At 37.0% G+C, this 19904-nt stretch overlaps 1 protein-coding gene across 1 annotated transcript in view; it reads left to right on the forward strand.

Moving 5' to 3' along the window:
• The window catches only part of LOC310739642 (E3 ubiquitin-protein ligase rnf213-alpha-like), a 46036-nt gene that overhangs the window by 17123 nt on the left and 9009 nt on the right, over window positions 1-19904 (forward strand). The window contains exons 14-47 of the mRNA XM_083565724.1: window positions 564-728; window positions 833-931; window positions 1011-1133; window positions 1658-1841; window positions 1946-2119; window positions 2285-2437; window positions 2519-3132; window positions 3220-3379; window positions 5042-5259; window positions 5353-5490; window positions 6295-6459; window positions 6968-8249; window positions 8341-8519; window positions 8600-8755; window positions 8850-12455; window positions 13126-13250; window positions 13361-13456; window positions 13549-13670; window positions 14064-14186; window positions 14277-14341; window positions 14439-14592; window positions 14694-14829; window positions 14999-15190; window positions 15276-15406; window positions 16862-17019; window positions 17118-17327; window positions 17472-17659; window positions 17832-17952; window positions 18034-18134; window positions 18241-18423; window positions 18543-18709; window positions 18825-18930; window positions 19029-19143; window positions 19395-19602. Of these exons, the coding sequence (XP_083421850.1) occupies window positions 564-728; window positions 833-931; window positions 1011-1133; window positions 1658-1841; window positions 1946-2119; window positions 2285-2437; window positions 2519-3132; window positions 3220-3379; window positions 5042-5259; window positions 5353-5490; window positions 6295-6459; window positions 6968-8249; window positions 8341-8519; window positions 8600-8755; window positions 8850-12455; window positions 13126-13250; window positions 13361-13456; window positions 13549-13670; window positions 14064-14186; window positions 14277-14341; window positions 14439-14592; window positions 14694-14829; window positions 14999-15190; window positions 15276-15406; window positions 16862-17019; window positions 17118-17327; window positions 17472-17659; window positions 17832-17952; window positions 18034-18134; window positions 18241-18423; window positions 18543-18709; window positions 18825-18930; window positions 19029-19143; window positions 19395-19602 (10117 nt within the window). The remainder of the gene's footprint in view (window positions 1-563; window positions 729-832; window positions 932-1010; window positions 1134-1657; window positions 1842-1945; window positions 2120-2284; window positions 2438-2518; window positions 3133-3219; window positions 3380-5041; window positions 5260-5352; window positions 5491-6294; window positions 6460-6967; window positions 8250-8340; window positions 8520-8599; window positions 8756-8849; window positions 12456-13125; window positions 13251-13360; window positions 13457-13548; window positions 13671-14063; window positions 14187-14276; window positions 14342-14438; window positions 14593-14693; window positions 14830-14998; window positions 15191-15275; window positions 15407-16861; window positions 17020-17117; window positions 17328-17471; window positions 17660-17831; window positions 17953-18033; window positions 18135-18240; window positions 18424-18542; window positions 18710-18824; window positions 18931-19028; window positions 19144-19394; window positions 19603-19904) is intronic.

Consider the following 19904-nt stretch of genomic DNA (forward strand, 5'->3'; position numbering starts at 1 on the left):
CAGTCTTTTGGACGAAAATCTTTTTTTCTTTACATTTAATGTCTTTAATTTGGGCTGATCTGCATGCTATTACAGTAGAAAGCTACTTTGGTTATATTCTCTGTGTGGTATTGATGATGATTTTGCTAACTTTATATTTACATTAGAGATAAAGTTATACACACACAGCTGAGTCTCTCATTCTCTAGTTCTTTACCCCTTTTTTTGGAAAGTGCAAAATCGTGTGTGTTTTATTTATTTTTAATGTTAGGCCATCATTTCAAGAATATGTGCAATACTTTTACAGAGGTGTAAAACTGATAGGATATATTTATTCCTAAGGTGATTTTCAGTCTTGGTCATTCTTACTGTCTCTTTGCATAAACACCTGCATTTTGCACATCTAGGTGGAAATGCCCAGAATTGCATATTGATGTGAACACTCAAAATGAAAAAGTGTCGTTTTACTCATATCAAAAGATGCATTTATTTGTACACTCGGTTAGAAAGTGTGTATGTATTTTTGTGTAAGAACGAATTGTTACTAAACCAAAGCTTTAATTGTTTTTAATGCATTTTTATAGGAGATTCAAGAGAAAGACGATCTAAAATCCTCAGAGAAAGCGTCGAAGATCCGTGAACTTTTGTCAGTGGCTCTGAAAATGATCAGAACTTGGATAGGACAGACCTTTAAGCGAAACCTGTTGCATCACTACACTTTGAGTGCCCACCTCACATCAGAGTTTGAGGTGAGAAAATATTGATTTGCATAGTTTTTATGTCACTTTTGCTTTTTATTTTAAATTGTGAGTATCACAATATTTTTTATTTTGCATCATCTACTTTATCATAGATGTGGAACAACATTATTTCTATAAGCTTTGAAAACGAAGAATTTACCAAGGAGTGGAGGGACACATTTGCTAGAGATTTTGAAGGGAAATTTCAACAGGTTTGGAATTTCTGTATCTATGTATATTGAATCATCCTGGCAAAACAAATCCTTGCTTACACAATGCATTTTGTTTTAGGAATCCCCTATAGACCAGATTGAAGTATACTGCGGTAGATTTGAAGAACTTAGTGATACTCATCCTTATGTGGCAAGAAGTATTGAGAAGTGTGCTTTACAAGCTGTCACCTCCATGTGCCAGGTATTTTATGTTTCTCTAGTACATTTTAATTAATTTGCAGATAATCCAGCCGCAAGATGGCAATTTCCACCTGCAATTTCCACCTTCCAAGTTCAGATGTTGTTGCAGTATATAACTGCAGATATGTTGGGGACTAAATGGGAACTGACTGTTTGACAACTAGGCAATTGTTCCATAGTACAGCAAAGATATAATTTCTGTTCCAAATTTAGTGACTGCAACAAACCAATAATACAAATGAAATAATAGAATAAAATGAGAAAGTAGAAAGAGTGCATAACACATATGTAATGAGTTAGCTGAATATTTAATTGGACTTTATTACACAATACATATTAGCATAATTATTTGTATTTAAAAAAAATCCAAGCTATAATGATGCATGTAAAAGCATGGATCAAATATCAAAACATTTCTATTATAGAGCATCTTTTTAAATTCAGGCATTGCTCTGGTCCAGCTGTTATACTTATAAGCAACAAAGGTGACAACGTTTAATTTATATAAAACATTTTTTCCTTAAGGCCAAGACTGAAGCACGACTATTTGAAAAATGCAGAATAAACTGGAAGTTTGGAAAGCTCATTTCTGCAATTATTCAGAAGTCCTGGCCAAAAACAGAGAGTGGCTCATACCAAGAAAAGGAAGAAGTGGTTTTCCAGCACCTTCTTAACTGGCCAGCAGCCAAAAATATTTTCCAACTTCATGGTAGTGGATTTATTTCTTTTTTTTTTTTTCTTTTTTAGCAGGGACATGACATGTTCTGTTTTCTCTCTTCAAATGTATTTACGCCTATTTAACTCTTACTGTAGGTGCTGATGCAAAACTGATTGATCAGCTCTCTGATGAGGCTAAAGAAAGACTTGCTGTAGCGACGTCATTATTTACAAACATTTCAGATCAACTCATCAGAGGACACATAAAGATTAAGATTCTCAATCACATATTGGCGAAGAAGAATACTTACACTGAGTTGGTAAAAATAGGTAATCATGCATATCGGTTTTCTTGATCTCAACACTGTTAAATATTTTTGATGTTGGTATTATTACATTATTTGGGAATTTTACAAAGATGATTTATTACTTGAATTTTAGTCCACATTATTGTTATTGACCTGCTAATGACTTGATTTACTTTCCCCCTGACAGACTGTCTTTGTGAAAATGAGAAATGCAAAGATACCAATGCAATTAGGCGGCTCCTTCAGTTGAGACAGAATGAGGTGAAAGAGATATATCATGACAGCGAGCTTGTTAAAGGGCTCATTTCAATGTGCCAGAATATTCAGGAACATATATCAGGTATGCAAAATGTGCTCATTGGTGTAGTTTTGCTGTTCATTTGTTTAGTGTTATGCTACTATATCCTTTCTCTCATTTCAGTTGATTTAGGTAATCTAGAAGAAAAACAGCAGGTTGACATTGAGGAGATGGAACTAAACAAGTTCATGGAGGTTCATACATTAGATCAGATTGCATCTGCAGTGGCTGGAAAAGTGACATACTTTGATCTTGATGATGATGTTCGAATCATGGCTGAAAATCTACACATATATAAAGAGAGCTTTATTTTTAAGATTTGCTGGGAGAGCCAAGCTAAAGACTATGCTCAAAGGGCTAATGATGAATTTGAGTCAGATGATGAGGAACAATTGTGGGCTACAGCTAATTTGATTTATGAAGAGGTATTTCTGCCGTGTTACAGTAAATACCGGAAGATATACGAGAGCTTAAAAGATGGCAGCATAACCTTTGAGGAAGTTGATGTGACATTTAAAGCCTACACAGGAAGGTATGTTGAACTAACAGAAGATGCTACAATTATGTCCAAGCTGGATTCTACAGATGACAAGCTGTGGATTCAAAGGAGGATTCAACAGATAGAACAGTATCATGAACTTCACTTGGCAGTAGAGTCAGCTCAAGTAGTCATGATGGTGAAGCAGACACTTGGCCTTCAAGGAGATTTCCAAGTCTTGGAGAAGCTGCTTATAGTTGTAAGTTTCTGTAATTTTTACTAACTTGCTTGTTCTTTTGGTTGTCGATTTAAACATTACTTTTGCTTTGCATATTCTTTCACTTAGACACACTTGGACTTTAAGAAGGAGCCTCTTGATAGTATTGACAACGAGCTAATGCACGCCAAAACTGTACTTGTGGACATTACAGCGCCTCGTAGACTTTGTCTCCAGGAGTTAGGCCTAAGAAAGAACTTTGTAATGTGGGTCAAAGAAGCTCTTGAAGGTAAACAATTAACAGTATATTTGTAAAGCAAATCTGAGCTACCTGTTAAATACGTGTTATCAAAAGTAACATTCCAAGGCAATATATATATATATATATATATGTTAACTATTGAATTGAAGCACTAAAAGTTAAGTAGGTGGTGTATGCTAATTCTGGTGTACTATTTGTTTGCTTAAACTAGCTCTCCATTTGGACACATCCCTTTTTGTGTTTTTCTTTATTTTTCAACATTATTCAATAATACTGAAAACATCCAAACTATTAAACACAGAATGTATGGCATTATGTAGCAAACAAAAAAGGTATGCAACCCAGAATATGTTTTATATTTTAAATTGTAGCTATATTTAGCTTTGATGCCCGTTTTGCACACTCATGTCATTCTCTCATCAGACGTGTGACATTTCTTGCCTTCTTAATGTGCTTTAGACAATCAGTTGTATTATGCAGAGGAAAGAGTGAGTAGAGTCAATAGCCCTTTTAGTGCTACTGCAACTACTGTACAAATCCATATTACAGCAAGAAGCATTTAATTCAGTGAAGAGAAAAGACAGTCCATTACTCCTTTAAGAAATGAAGGTCAGTCATTTAAAAAACTTTCAGAATTGTGCAGACTCCAAGACCACCAACCGCTATGATAAAATAGGGTCTCATGATGTCTGTCACAGAAAAGGAATTTACATAAAATGTAAACCACAGATTTACATAAAATGCTTTGTGGAGTTCAAGTGGCAGGCATATTTTAACATCCACTGTTCAAAGGAAACTGTGTGTCAGTCCTTAATTGCGCCAAAAAACCATTACTTCAGAAGAACAAGCAGAAAATACTTGCTTGGGTTATCGATTTTTTTTTTAACTGGCCTGTCTTTGTAAGACATACAAAAGGGGAATGGATGGTTCCTGAATTTGTGGTTTCCACTGTAAAGTATGCGGGATGAAGTGCAATAGACTGACATAAAAAGAGCCTTAAACAGAAGTAGCTTTTGCAATTTGAAGGAACTTGAACTTCCATCAGGAACTCTAGATATGTAAAGTCAAGAGATTTGTTCACAAAGACTTGATGCCTTGATAATGGCAAAAGGTGCTTCCACAAAGTATTAGTTAGAAGAGGTGTTTAGACTTATGCAATCAGCGTGTTAGAGTTTTTTTTACATTATATTTTATATTATATTACATAATTTTTTTAACTACATAATTCCATAAATTTTTTTTCATGTTGGTCCAGACTTCCATACATGTTGAAAATAATAAGAATAAAGAATAACCACTGGAGAGGAAGTGTGTTCAAACTTTTGACTAGTATTGTGTATCTTAGGAGCTTTCCAAAAAAGCTCTTCTCCATGCTTTATTTCTTATTATATATTAAGTACAAATAAAGAGCCTGCACATTTTAAATAAAGCAGAAATAGTGAATAGTGAAATGTTTAATCGTCTTATCTCTTTGTTATGCTGTTGGTGTGTAATTCACTAAGTTGAATTAGTCACAAGGGTATTTTATGTATACAAACTTTTATTTACACATTTTTTGAATATCAGGTTCCTAACAGAACGAGAACAGTTATAATGTCCAGATAGCATAGGAACTCAAAACATTTCATATGTTTAGAAACTATGTGATATATCTCAAATATCTTTTGTTTGTAATTTTCTATTATACAGATATCAATGAGTTGAAGGTGTTTGTGGACCTGGCCTCTATTTCTGCGGGTGAAAATGATTTGGATGTAGACAGAGTGGCCTGTTTTCATGATGCTGTTCTTGGCTACTCCTCAATGTTGTATGAGCTAAAGTCAGATACTAGCTTCAAAGTATTTAAGGAGGTACTGAAGAAGCTTTGGAAAGCACTTGATAATGATTCGAATCTTCCAAAGAAACTGGTAGGACTTTATTATTATAAATATTATTATTATTTGTATCTTTATATGAAATGGAAAATAGACATTTTACTGAATGCTGTCTTTTGGTTTCAGCGTGACACTGCAAGACATCTTGAATGGTTGAAGACAGTTAAGGATAGCCATGGATCTGTAGAGCTGTCGTCTTTGTCATTGGCTACAGCTATCAATACAAAAGGAATCTACATCATCCAAGCAGATAACCAAAAGAAGGTTTGTTAAACATAAAAGTGCTTTTTTTTATTTGTGTATGTAACCAGCCCCAAACCATGCTATTGCTCTCACATATGGCTGATTTTCCAATTGATGTTCTTATGTTAAGTGTAATATTTTTCACTTAAACTATTTTTTTTCACTGCCATTCCTCAATTAGGCCTCTGGCTAAACCATGTGGCCTTAAATAAACTTCACACACGCAGTAGTGTTCTTTCTGGAGAGTAGAGGCATTCTCCATTTTCTTCTGCCACGTAGGCATTTAGGTCTTTAGATATTAACCTGAAACAGTGGAACTAAATTTCCTCCAATTGTATGTTATCTTCCTCACAGTGGATTGGTGGAAGTGTAACTCAAATCAAATAAAATCAAACCATTTCAATCTTTTAAACTTTTGTTTCCCAGCCTAGAGAGCATTGATATGTTTTGGAAGGATAGTGTTTGTCAGAGATGTGCCACAGTTACTTTAAGCCAAGTGTAGTTCTGGTGTAGTTCCATTCACTTGATTTAAAACGCCTAACTTTAATAACCACTTTGAATTAATTAATATTCCCAGATGTTTACTTTTTTTCCTGCAAAATAATTTTTATTTGAATATTTTGCTCAATGAATAAATGTCAAACATTTTAATATTTGATTAATTGAGCTGTTGTTATTTAGTTATTGCTCCAGTTCTAATCACAGGTCGAATTTGCTGAAATATTCAATGTGCTGAAATATTAAAAAGCATTCACAAACTCTCTGGTTGTATCTTACAAGATCAGCAAGTAAAAAAATCAAATTTATTTATTTATTTATTTAAAGTTGAGTCTAGATAAAGTCTTGAAGCTAAGGATTCCAGAAGAGCATGATGAGGGACATGAAATGCGATGTTACTCTCTTGAAGACCTCAAAGACCTCCAGAATAAGCTGATGCTTATGTCTGGCAAAGGAGAGCAAGGCCAGAATGAAGTTGATCAATTTGCAGAGGTTGGTCCCAAATTTAAGAAAAGATTTTCTAAAATACACTATGTGGCCAGAAGTTTGTGTACATCTAATCATCACATTCATATATAGGTGTTGCCCTGAAGTTGTTTTCTTAATTGATACTTAAGTGGCTCTAAAGCTACTCTTAGCGTTACAGTGCCATTGTGCACAATGCAAGATATGGTTTGCTAAATTTGGTGTGAAAGAACCAAAGTGGACTGTACAGAGCCCTGACCTTCGCTAACCGTCTTTGTGCTGAAAGTAAACGCATACCTCATAGCCACATTGTTCAATCTAGTGCAAAGAACAAGATCACTCAACAACAGCAATGAGTTGGGATTGAAATTTGGATTGTCAAAAAGCATGTGTTTGTAATGGTCAGGTGTTCACAATTTTTTTTCTTAGCTTTTTGCTTATAAATTGTAAACTGAATTTAAGTAAAAAAAAAAAAATGTCGCTATTTTATTAGGGTGTGTAACTTTTTTTTTTTTTTTTTTTTTTCCTGTAACAGGTTTTTGCCAGTGTACAACGATTGGGCTCTGCATTTATCGATTTATTTGTGGCTGGAAATCCTTTGTTTAGATTTTGGGAGGCCATTATCAACTGTAATAATAAAGAAACCTGCATTGTCATAGACTTCAACTTGCCAGATAATGTCAGTGTGGTCATGATGAAGGGTGACGTGGCAGAGCAGCTTCTAGAAGTCTGTAAGAAAATGGAGCGTTGCCTTAGTTTTTGGAAAGATTTCATGGACAAGCAAAGATCTAAGAATTACTACCTCAACTATTTTACAGCAGAGCAGATAGTCTATCTCTGTAGTCAGCTGACTCAGAAAAACTTCACAAATGAAGACGATCAAGCTCTGATGATGCTCTCTTTCATCAAACCCAACTGCGCTATAATGGACTTGAGGAAAAGTTGGCATGTTCTTCAGTATGAGATGCTTAGAAAGCCTTCCGAGCAAAATGAAGACATTGATTTTCAAACCTTTGCTGATGTTTCGAATCAGATTGATTATAAAACGGATATTGAAGGTGCTTCTGCTTTTGGTCCAGTAAATGATACTAGTAGGTTTGACATGATTTGGAATTCATACATGAGGAACATGAAACATTTTCTTCCCAACACTCTTGATGTCAGAAGTCTTGGAAGACTTTTAGAAATTTTGTCTGATAGCCTCTGTGAATCTGAGCTGGATTCTGATGATGATGATGCTGATGAGGGTGAGGGTGTTGTTAAAAAGCATCAGAGAAATGTTCAAAGAGAGCTACCAAGGGGACTGGTCATTGGAAAACCAAATCTCATTATCTGCCCACTTGCAGAGATCCAGACTTCTTGTATCTCCATTTACATGAGCAGTGAAAATGAGCCTTTGCCCACATATGATGAAGTACTCCTCTGCGATTCTTCTACTTCGTATGAGCAGGTAGAGCTATTCTTAAGGCGATGTCTGACTGCTGGTTACAGAGGACAGAAGATATACACCATGCTATATGTAGATCAACTAACCTATGAAGTAAGCTACAAAGTGGAACAGTTTTTCCAACGTCACAAGGCTCAGAGCAGGAATGACTACAGGCTGGTGTTGATCTGTAGTACTGATCGAGAACATGCATATCTTCCTTCAGTCTTCAGTCAGTTTCGGCTGCACATGGTTCCTCAAGAACCCTTTAGCAGAATTAAGGAATACCTTGCGAAGCACTACACAGTCTCAAAGGACTATTCCAGTGCTGCTGCTGTTTTTAAAAACAAAATGTTTGTGGGAGTTGTATCTTCGAGGAGAGCAGGTGTCGGTGGGTATGAATTTAAATATGTTTAAAAAAACACATACTGTTTTATGTTACATTTAATGTGAATAATTATACCTGAACATTGTGTTTCTAGGCAAATCTCTTTATATACGTCGGTTGTATGAAAGACTGAAGTTGATCACCAAGAAACCCTCACAGCTGAAGTGTATCAGGTTAATAGAACCAAGAGTGGATGAAAATGCTGTTCTACAGTCGATGCTTAACACCCCCAAGAGGGACCTAACCATCTTTCATTTTGATATTACTTCTTCGGTAATAGTTTTTCGAAATTAGACAAAAAAACCAAAACAAATATGTTTGTATTGTGGTGGTAACTACACGCTAAATTATAGGTGCAGAAAGGCCTCAATGAAATTCTTTTCCGATTGCTGGTCTTGGGGTACCTCATGGATTCAGAGGGACGAATGTGGAAATGCAGCAATAGACACCTATACATCGTTGAGCTTCTCCAGTCTAATGCAGCTGTACCTAGAAACAACCCAAGAGCCGTAAGGCAGTTTAAATAATTGATTAGTTTGCTGATCACAACATATTCCTACTGTCCTAGTAACAGGAATTGTACTCTTTTCTGTTTTATGACAGGGTTTAAGTGTCCAGTCAGCCTTTCAGGATGTGTTCCCTAATGTCTACTGCCGAACTCCAAAAGAGGTCCTTGAGCTGGAAGTGAGGATGTCAGAAGACCCATCCACACCTATGAGCGATGACCCCCTAATGGATAATAAAGAATTCAGAAGTGAGGCTTATCAGCGTCCATACCAATATTTAAAACAATTTCACAATGGGAACAACTTGGATGGATTTATGTACAGAGGAATTGAAGGAACCCATGTGGAATGCCTACAGTTGCTATTTTTGTACTGTGGTGTCATAGACCCTTCCTGGGCCGAGTTGAGGAATTTTACGTGGTTCTTGAACCTGCAGTTACGAGACTGTGAGACATCTGTGTTCTGTGATGCATCCTTTACAGGAGACACTTTGCTGGGGTTTAAAAACTTTGTGGTTGATTTCATGATACTCATGGCTAAGGACTTTGCTACACCCTCTTTGAGCATCTCTGACCAGAGCCCAGGAAAGCAACAAATGGACATTACAGGTGTTAGTGAGGAAGACCTTGCACCATTCAGGATCAGAAAGAGATGGGAATCAGAGCCTCATCCTTACATTTTCTTCAATGATGACCATGTGTCTATGACATTTATTGGCTTTCATCTAAGGCCAAATGATCAGAATGGAGTAGATGCTATTGATCCATCAACAGAGAGAGTGATCAAAAAGAACATAATGACTAAGGATCTCTATGAGGGTCTTAAGCTCCAGCGGGTTCCTTTTAATATTGACTTTGATAGTCTCCCAAGAGGAGAAAAAATTGAACGAATTTGCAATGTTCTGGGAATACAGTGGCCCCTTGACCCTGATGAAACTTATGAGCTAACAACTGACAACATACTGAAGATCCTGGCTATTCATATGCGCTTCAGGTGTGGAATTCCAGTCATCATCATGGGTGAGACAGGATGTGGGAAAACCAGGCTAATTAAATTCCTTTGTGAGCTACGGAGGAGTGGAGTTGCCACAGAGAATATGAAGTTAGTCAAAGTCCATGGCGGAACAAGCTCAGATATGATTTATACCAAAGTAAGAGAGGCAGAGTCCATTGCATTCACCAATAAAGAAGATTATGGTTTTGACTCAGTGTTGTTCTTCGATGAGGCGAACACAACAGAGGCCATCAGCTGTATTAAAGAAGTACTATGTGATAAAACAGTAGAGGGTGAATCCATGATGCCGTACACTGGCTTGCAAATTATTGCTGCATGCAACCCATACAGGAAACACACAGATGTAATGATCAAGAGATTGGAGTCAGCTGGTTTGGGATACAGAGTACGTGCTGAAGAAACGGATGAAAAGCTTGGGTCCATTCCCCTCCGTCAGCTTGTGTACAGGGTGCAAGCCTTGCCTCCGAGCATGATTCCTTTGGTTTGGGACTTTGGACAACTTGATGACAACACTGAGAAAATGTACATTCAGCAAATTGTCCAAAGGGTGGTTGAAAATCAATGTTTCCATGGGGACTACATCACGATCATCACAGATGTCTTATCAGCTTCACAGAAGTATATGAGGACAAGAAACGATGAATGTAGTTTTGTAAGCCTGAGAGATGTTGAACGCTGCATGCAAGTTTTTACATGGTTTTACCAAAATCATGTAACGCTGCTGTCAGAACTTGCCACCTATGAAAGTAATCCAAGAGCACAAAAAAATGAACAAAGCCTAAGAGACTCTGATGAAAGAGACCCTATTTTGTGGTCACTGTTGATGGCCATCGGTGTGTGTTATCATGCTTGCTTGGAGGACAAAGAGGACTATAGGATCAACATCTGTAAATGCTTTCCAAGGACATACACCCCAGTCAAGTTAATGCAAGAAATTTCAGTTATGCAAGATCTTCTTCTTGGTGGAGTTCCACTTGGTGAAACTATTGCAAGAAATAATGCTTTGAAGGAAAATGTTTTCATGATGGTCATTTGCATTGAGCTGAGAATTCCTCTCTTCTTAGTTGGAAAGCCTGGAAGCTCCAAATCTCTGTCCAAAACCTTGGTTGCAGATGCAATGCAAGGTCAGGCAGCTCATTCCGACTTGTTTAGAAGATTAAAACAGATTCATCTGGTGTCATTTCAGTGCAGTCCTCATTCCACACCAGAAGGCATCATCAACACATTCAAGCAGTGTGCCCGTTTTCAGGAAGGCAAGAATCTAAATGAGTACATCTCAGTGGTGGTGTTGGATGAAATTGGTCTAGCTGAGGATTCTCCTAAAATGCCTCTGAAAACCCTCCATCCTCTTCTTGAGGAAGGGTGCATTGATGATCAGCCCCTGCCTCACAAGAAGGTTGGGTTCATTGGTATATCTAATTGGGCTTTAGACCCAGCAAAGATGAACAGAGGGATATTTGTTTCCCGTGGTGATCCTGATGAGAAAGAGTTGATTGAGAGTGCCAAAGGCATTTGCTCTTCTGATGCAATGATCCTTGAGAAGGTTAGGGATTTCTTTCAGCCTTTTGCTCGTGCTTACCTTAAAATCTGCGAAAAAGAAGGGAAAGGATTTTTTGGCCTGCGTGACTATTACAGCTTGATCAAGATGATGTTTGCTTTTGCCAAAGCATCAGATCAAAAGCCAAGTCCAGATCAGATTGTGAAGGCTGTGTTGAGAAACTTTAGTGGTAAAGACACTGTGAATTCTGTCCTTGTTTTTACCAAAAGGCTAGTGAAACCTAACCTTGAAAGCATCGACACCATCGATCTTGTGAGGCAAAATATTACCTCAGTTACTCAAGACGAGGAGTGTCGCTACTTGCTCATTCTAACCAAAAATTATGCGGCGCTACAGATTCTTCAGCAAACATTCTTTTCTGAACAGTACCAACCTGAAATCATCTTCGGCTCAAGCTTCCCTAAAGACCAACAGTACACCCAGATTTGCCGCAACATTAACCGTGTAAAGGTTTGCATGGAGACGGGCCAAACCATTGTGCTTCTGAATTTGCAAAACCTGTACGAGAGCTTATATGATGCACTCAATCAATACTATGTATGCCTTGGAGGACAGAAGTATGTGGATTTGGGGCTTGGAACCCACCGTGTCAAATGTCGAGTGCACAAAGACTTTAGGCTCATAGTGATCGAAGAGAAGGAAGTTGTCTACAAACAATTTCCTATTCCTCTGATTAACAGATTGGAGAAGCACTACCTGGACATTAATACTGTGCTAAAGAATGAGCAAAAACAGCTGGTAAAGACACTTGAAAAATGGGTTGGCCGTTTCATTAAATACAACATTCAGCATACACCTGCTTTTCAGATCGCACAGTACTGTCCAGCTGATGTTTTCATTGGATACCACTCTGACACCTGTGCATCAGTCATCTTGCAAGTTATGGAGCGCCAGAGAGAAGAGATGGAACTTGCTGACCCTCAGCGGCAGCTGTTGGATGAGGCCAAGCTAATCCTGCTGAACTGTGCAACACCGGACGCAGTGGTCCGTCTAGATAGTTCAGCCCTTTCCAGAGTGGAAAGTGAACACCTAGCAAGGGTGTACTTTGAAGAACAGAAGCACAGCAGTATAGCTGACTTTGTTGTCTCTCACATCCAACAGGAAGCGTGGAACCAAGCGTCTTTCACTGAGGTAAATCTATTGTGAATGATTTGTTTAAGTAATGAGTAAATTAAAATATTTTTGCAGCACTTCTGTGTATTTCTGTTAAAAGATTTTGCAGTCATTTACAGTAATTTGTTTATACATGTTTTTATTAATTTTTTTAAAGTATAGATTTGAATCTTAATAATCCTTTTAAACTGTCACAAACAGACAGAACATAAGCAGTAATTTTATCAATGTAAAGACTGCATACTAAGATAGTAGATGATCTTAGCCAAAGTTAACCGTTTTTTAAATGGAAACCTATTAGAGCTTTTTGTGATTAAACCTCAAAAGGCATTTTAGATTTTGAATGGTTGTGTTTTAGGTTTTGCCATTTTGCCATTGGAAAGAGTATGGCAAAAAAAAAATTATAATAAAGTTGGAAAATGGAGCTAAATATGTAATAAAAAAATTAAATAAAAAAAAACTTTATGTAAATGAATAAAAAGCCTAACTTATGTATAATTTTTGCTATAATATTCACACTGTGGGAATAAAAAAAAAATAGGCTGATGACTAGAAAAAAAAGTCTAAAGTCTAGCCAATTTCATGCAATAGCAAAAATGAAAACAAATAATACTAATTAATATACCCTTGCTTTTTATGATGATGATAATAATGAACCTCGTTTAAATTCTGATTTACAATTCTTTAGGTGACTACATTTTCCAGACTTCTAACAGCAGCAGACATTGAACAGCTAAAGGAGTTGGTTCCAAACATTGAACTTTTTGCTTTGCAACAGTTTGACACTGAGCATTCTTTCCTCAAGAAAATCAGGTATACATAAATTTGCATACTCCTGTATTATATATTAAATGGTACTATACCCTCTCCCCCTCACATGCCTGTCCTGAACCTCTATAATCATTACCATTTTTTCATCCCAGGAACTTTTTAGACAGCACCTCTGGGAACAAGATACTTATTATTCAGACTGATTTTGATGAAGCTTTACAAAGTTCCAACCTCATTGCCTCAGCAAAGTAAGTCTTTCATCTGGCTTTCTATCCACTCTTCTATTTCTGAAGTGGGACTTTGTGAAATCAGTAATGACAAATGAATCCTTTTGTTTTAGGTACTCCTCTATTGGTGAAATCAACAAATCCAGAAAGGAGCAGGACAGTAAGGTGTTTGTCTACTTCATTACAAAGTTACCAAGAGTGGAAGGTGGAACTTCTTATGTTGGATTTTATGGAGGTGTGACAAATGTTTTGATTATATGTCTAATATTCAACTGGTGGATGTATGGTCAAAGATATGTGAACAACTGACCATCTCATTCATATACATTGCTGTTGCAAGATTTGTCGCACACAATTAATAGAACGCCTTGTATTTCCCTGAACTATAACTAATGGGCTTAGCCTAAGCTTAAAATTTGGAATGGGATGTTCAACAAACATAATTGTGATCAAGTATACATATAATTTGGTCTTTGACCAACTTTAGGTTTCCTCTTCAGCAGTTACATGATAATGCCTTTAGTTTTTAAGGAATATTTAGGAAGCACTATGGTGATGGGAATGTGATGGTCAGGTGTCGGGGGGTTGGACAAATAAAATAAAAATTCCGATGTACTTTTTTGTTAAGGTCCCTGGAAATCAGTTCACATTGATGACCTTAGAACATCAAAAGATATCATCTCTGATATTAAAACATTGCAGTGCCTCACCATCAGTCAGCTGTTTGAAGAAAAGGAAGATCAGCCCAATGGTAACAAATTCCTCATCAGTCTACTCATTTCTTGAATATAGACAGCAACAATTTATGTAACAGTTAAAACTGTGTTTTTGTTTGTCACAGCTATGGAGACCGAGGACATCTGTACTGTAGAAGAAGCTGAAAAAATGGAGCAGGAGAACAATATGGTGAATTATATTTATTTATTTCATCATCGCGTAGACATGTGAACTTATGCAGACAAAAAGTAGTCACTTTATTATTTGTTTTTTGTGGTGTCTCAAGAGCTGGGAGAATGTTCTAGATACCACAGCGCTGGTGCGTAGCTGTGTTCAAAATGCAGTGGGGATGCTGAGAGACCAGGGAGATGAAGGTTGCCGTAGCACTAGAAGAGTAGAAATTCTGCTAACCCTCTTGTCTGATGGCGAGGAACTTCAAGGTGTGAATGTAATTTTATATATAAAATGTGTGCGTGTGTGTGTGTGTGTGAATAATTTTTACCATTTAGTTAACCACCGATTTGATTTTTTTAATCAACAGCCACATTTTTGAAAACCTTAAAACGCCGTCTTCATTCTCTGTTGATGAACCTTGATGAACACTCTTTCTCTGCAAAGAGTTGGGTTTTAAAAGAAGCCTCCAATATTGATTCCCTACAAGAGGGTGGGACATTCAGGTATGTTAACAAAAAGCAATTGTGCACTGAAGTAAATATAGTTTGTTATTGGAACAGCTTGCCTGATTAAAAAGAAAAAAACAGTTGTATAACAGTTTTCAGTCACTGTATTAATATGTATATATATATTTTTACATGGCATTTATTTATACTGTATTTACATTTTCAGAAATACCTTATGGAAGCGGGTGCAAGCTGCAGTTATTCCCTTCCTGGCACAGTTGATCTCAGTTATTGACCGTGACCACAATCTCGACATCTTGCTAGATAAAAACTCGGGTGAATCAGTAAAAAAAATGTGGTTGGACATCTTTGGAAATGTCAAGTTATTAAATGTTCCATACACAATAGTGGATTCCAAGTAAGTACCTTATATATATTTATTGCTCTGCATCTAGAGAAAGATATTTTATGAACGTAATTTTCAATATCTGTGGGTTTTCCAGCTCAGCAACAAAGACAATTCTTGTCCAGAACTCTATTGTGGTTAATCGGAGTACAGGCTGCTCCATGCCATTCAGCTGGATAATTAAAGATCATTTAGAGGAACTCTGGGTACATGCTCTGCACAGAGAAGGTGACAGAAAGATCAGCACATATAATGACACTGCTATATATAAAAAAAATGTGGATTTATATATATATATATATATATATATATATATATATATATATATATATATATATATATATATATATATATATATATATATATATATATACACACACACACACACACACACACACACACACACACACACACACACACAGTGCATTCAGAAAGTATTCAGACCCCCATCACTTTTTTCCATTTTGTTATGTTGCAGCCTCATACTCGAATTGTTCAAATTAATTTGTCTTCTCATTAATCCACAGTCCTCATAATGACAAAGTAAAAAACGTATTTCTAGAAATGTCTAAATTGATTGAAACAAACACCTGAAATATAGCTCTGTGTATCTTGATCGCTTACTTGAGATGTTTCTTCACCTTGATTGGAGTCTACCTGTGGAAGTTTCTTGATAGGACATGATTTGGAAAGACACACACCTCTCTATAGAAGGCCCTATAGCTGACGCTACAAAACATTTCTGCTGTACTGAAGAATCCCAAGAGCACAGTGGGTTCCATAATTCTCAAATGGAAGAAGTGTGGCATAACAATCGGGAAGAATCGCTATAGTACGAGAAGTGACCAAGAACCCGATTGTCGCTCTGGAGATCCTGTGTGGAGATGGGACAAAGTTCCCATCACTGCAGAACTCTACCGATCTGGGCTTTATTACAGAGTGGCTAAACGGAAGCTTCTCCTCAGTGCATGATGGTGGTAGCATCATGCTGTGAGGGTGTTTTTCTGCAGCACGAACTGGGAGACTGGTCAGGGTTGAGGAAAAGCTGAATGGAGCAAAGTACAGAGATAGAATCAATAAAAACCTGTTCCACAGCACTCAGGATCTCAGACTGGGCCGAAGGTTCACCTTTCTAGATGACAACAACCCTAAGCATACAACACGTAAAACAACACGGCAGTGGCTTAGGGACAACTCTGTAAATTTCCTAGAGTGGCACAGCTGGAGCGCTGATTTGAACCCTATTAAACATATCTGAACCTGAAAATGGCTGCCCACCGACAGTCCCCATGCAACCTGACCAACCTTGAGAGGATTTGCCATGAAGAATGGCTAAAAATCTCCCAATCCAGGTGTGCAAAGCTTGTTGTGTCAGATCTAAAAAGACACAAAGCTGTAATTGCTGCCAAAGTTGCTTCAACTGAGTACAGAGTAAAAGGTCTAAATATTTATGCATGTGATATTTCAGGGTTTTTATTTATTAAAATTTATTTTGCAACATAACAAAATAGAAAAAAATGTGCACTTTGTCGGAATGCACTGCATGTATATGTATTAAACAATAATTAGTACACTGTTTGCAGATTTTTCTACATTTAAATTAGATCTTATGATTGCAAGTCAATGGTAAAGTCAATGGACAAAAAAAAAAAGCAATTTTAATTTTTGTCTTATTATTGTAAGGCCACACTCTGAAACAGTTTGAGGAGTTCTTTTGGAAGACTCCACTGGGCCGGTATATAGCAGAAGTTGAACAAGAAATGAAGGTGGAGTTTTTCCAAAGATATCTCCAGGATTTCACATGTTTGACAACAAACTTATCTACAGACATTGAACTTAAGGTCAGAATTTAAAACTCATATTTTTACAATATATATTCAGTTTTTTTTTAAGAAAACATCCACAAAGAAATGTTTGTGTATGCATGCCCACACCTCAGCTCCTAGCAGATGCTCTGACATGCTGCGTTAATGAATTGAGAAGCCGTCAGATGGCAGAACCAAATGATGTAACCTCTTTAACCTGGATCCATGCTGCTTACCATGAGTTTAAGAACCGCCTGCAGAACTTCTCAAGAATGATCACCATTGAGCCCCAGATTGCTCAGGTGCTCTTTAGCAACACACACTCCAGAGATAGCATGGAAATGGTAAGCTGAACTTGATTTGAAGCACTGTTTCTCTTTGATATTTTTCACATATAGTAGACTACGAAGCACTGGTGTCTAAGGTGTTGTAAAGAATGTAAACATTATACTCAGTATTTTACATTCTTCAATCTATCGCTTTCTCAGGTGCTAGATGTGCATGCTGCCATGGCCTGTGTTGAGTATCTCGAGCCCCAAGGCCTGGATGCTATTACAAATTGTATCACTTGGTTGCGGCAAGTGAAGAAGTTACAAGTCCCAATTGAGTTGGTCTGCTCAGAAGAGAGCATTCGACACTATGGAGAACGAAGCAAAACCCTGATTGCCCGTGTTCAGTAAGTACATGTAATTTACTTATTAATGCAAGTGAATGCGCTGTTAATAAAAGTAGTTTAACACATTTTTAGAAGCGTCGAAAAGAATTTCACTGTGCTCTAATGTATATGTGACTAAAAAGGCTATTCTATTCTATTAACAATCCATTGTGTGTATGTGCTGTTTGTTTAGACATGGGTGGCGACGTATCCATGCCCTTTCCATATTTGTTGAGCACATACTTCTAGGTATAGAGCATGTGGAGAAGAATCTCAAGCCATTGGTGCTTGAGCACACACGACAGCTGGCTCAAGTAAGTCAATGTTTAAACTTACTAACTCTCTTTCTTCTAGTAGTAGTTTGGAAATAATCTTTTCATCTGTATTCATTTAAGGTTTTGGAGAAGAACTCTGACCTCAAAATGAAAGAGCCGTTTGAGGCAGTAATTACCATTCTCAAAACCTGCAAAGAGGGCGCAAATGAGCGGATTTTTCGGTACAAATGTGCCTTCACTTGTTTTAATATTTGAATGATTGCAATATTAAGAGAGAGAAATTTGCTGTGCCTGAAAAAGAAAGTCATTCTTTTGTTGTGCATCCAGGTTTGGTTTCCAGCCATGTCCAGTATGCATGGGAGATCCACGTGATCCTCTGAGTCTTTCTTGTGAGCACATCTACTGTCTAGCATGCATCAAGCAGTGGCTGGTCCCAGGACAGATGTACTGTCCACTCTGCATGCATGCAGTAGATGAGGATTTTGACCTCAAGCCATCCGAAGCCATTCAGTAATCTAAACACATAAAGATTTTCCACAATAAACTACCCCCTTTGTAAACAAACTTACATTGTTGTATAAGATCTTTGTCTGTTTTTGACTTGACTTTAACTTTTTTTGACTGTTTAGGACTCTGATAAATCAAAATGGCCACTTCAGAAAGCAGTGCCATGCCTTCTTCATTGACCTCGTCTCCACCATCTGCTTTAGAGACAACTTGCCACCCAACAAAGCCATCATCCTCCATCTACTATCCTTCCTCATGGTCGAGGCAGGGTCTGTATCGATTGTCCGAGGTAGGATCATGTTTATATCTATGTCTGGTTAAAAAGATTTTTTTGTTGTTTAGATCAGGCAAATACTTTGCCTTAAACATTTACTGGAATCTAAATCCTTTACTCTATTTATAAGGCTGCGATCGAAGATTTTTGACCAAGGCTCTGTCACCTTTTGATGACTCTGTGGACAAAAACCCTGTAGTACGCTCTGTAGTGCTTAAGCTGCTGCTCAAATACAGGTGAGAGTGTGAGGATCATTAAGCTGTTCTTAATAATCAGGGTCATGAAAACATTTTAGTTTTCTTTCTGATTTCATTTTGCTGTTTCTATCCTTCAGTTTTGCTAATGTGAAAGGTTACCTTCAGCAACATCTCACAGGAGTAGAGCGGAGTAACATCCTGGAGAAAGATGATAAAATGGAGCTTTATTGTCTGTACATAAACTGCCTTGAGGTGGGCATATATATATATATATATATATATATATATATATATATATATATATATATATATATATATATATATATATATATATATATATATATATATATATATATATAATATATCATATATAATTTTTTTTTTTTTTTTTTTTTTTTTTTTAAGGTATTTTAGAAATAAATGTTTAGTGATTATCTCTCAGATTTTCTACTGTTGTAAATATGAAATGTTTACATTGACCTTTGTTAACATTATATGTGCAGGACTCTATGTTTGAGCGGACCCAGTGGCATTCTGTGGCTGAGCAGCAGGCCTGTCTGCTAGAGGAAAAGAACTTTCTGACTGAATTCCTGAAAACTAGAGATGTTGTAACTAAAACTGTGACCATAGAGCACCTACAACAGGTGGCCAGAACTCGCTTATGTCTAGATATGGCAGCAGACCTACTAGTTAACCGAAGCTCCACTGCAGGTAGCCATTAGAAGCTTTTTACTGCAGTACATTTTGTGTTTTGTATCTTTATACAGAAAAAATACTTTCTTCCAAAAACATATTGCACCCCTCTGGACTTCTCATCATTTCATTTCAATAACAACTTTATCCTAGTCAGGGCCTCAGTGGACAATTAATGCTTTTGATTAATTTCTGTTTGAGTGAAACAAGAGGCTGTTCACATGCCCAGCAATTTTAGAAGTTACAAATGGTTGCTGATTTGCACCATGTTTTGAGTATAATAACAATGAGAACATTTAACAGTTAAAGGTTTGATAAAA

The sequence above is a fragment of the Silurus aristotelis genome, assembly GCF_946808225.1.
Source record: "Silurus aristotelis genome assembly, chromosome: 17".
In the NCBI taxonomy this organism is placed as follows: Eukaryota; Metazoa; Chordata; class Actinopteri; order Siluriformes; family Siluridae; genus Silurus; species Silurus aristotelis.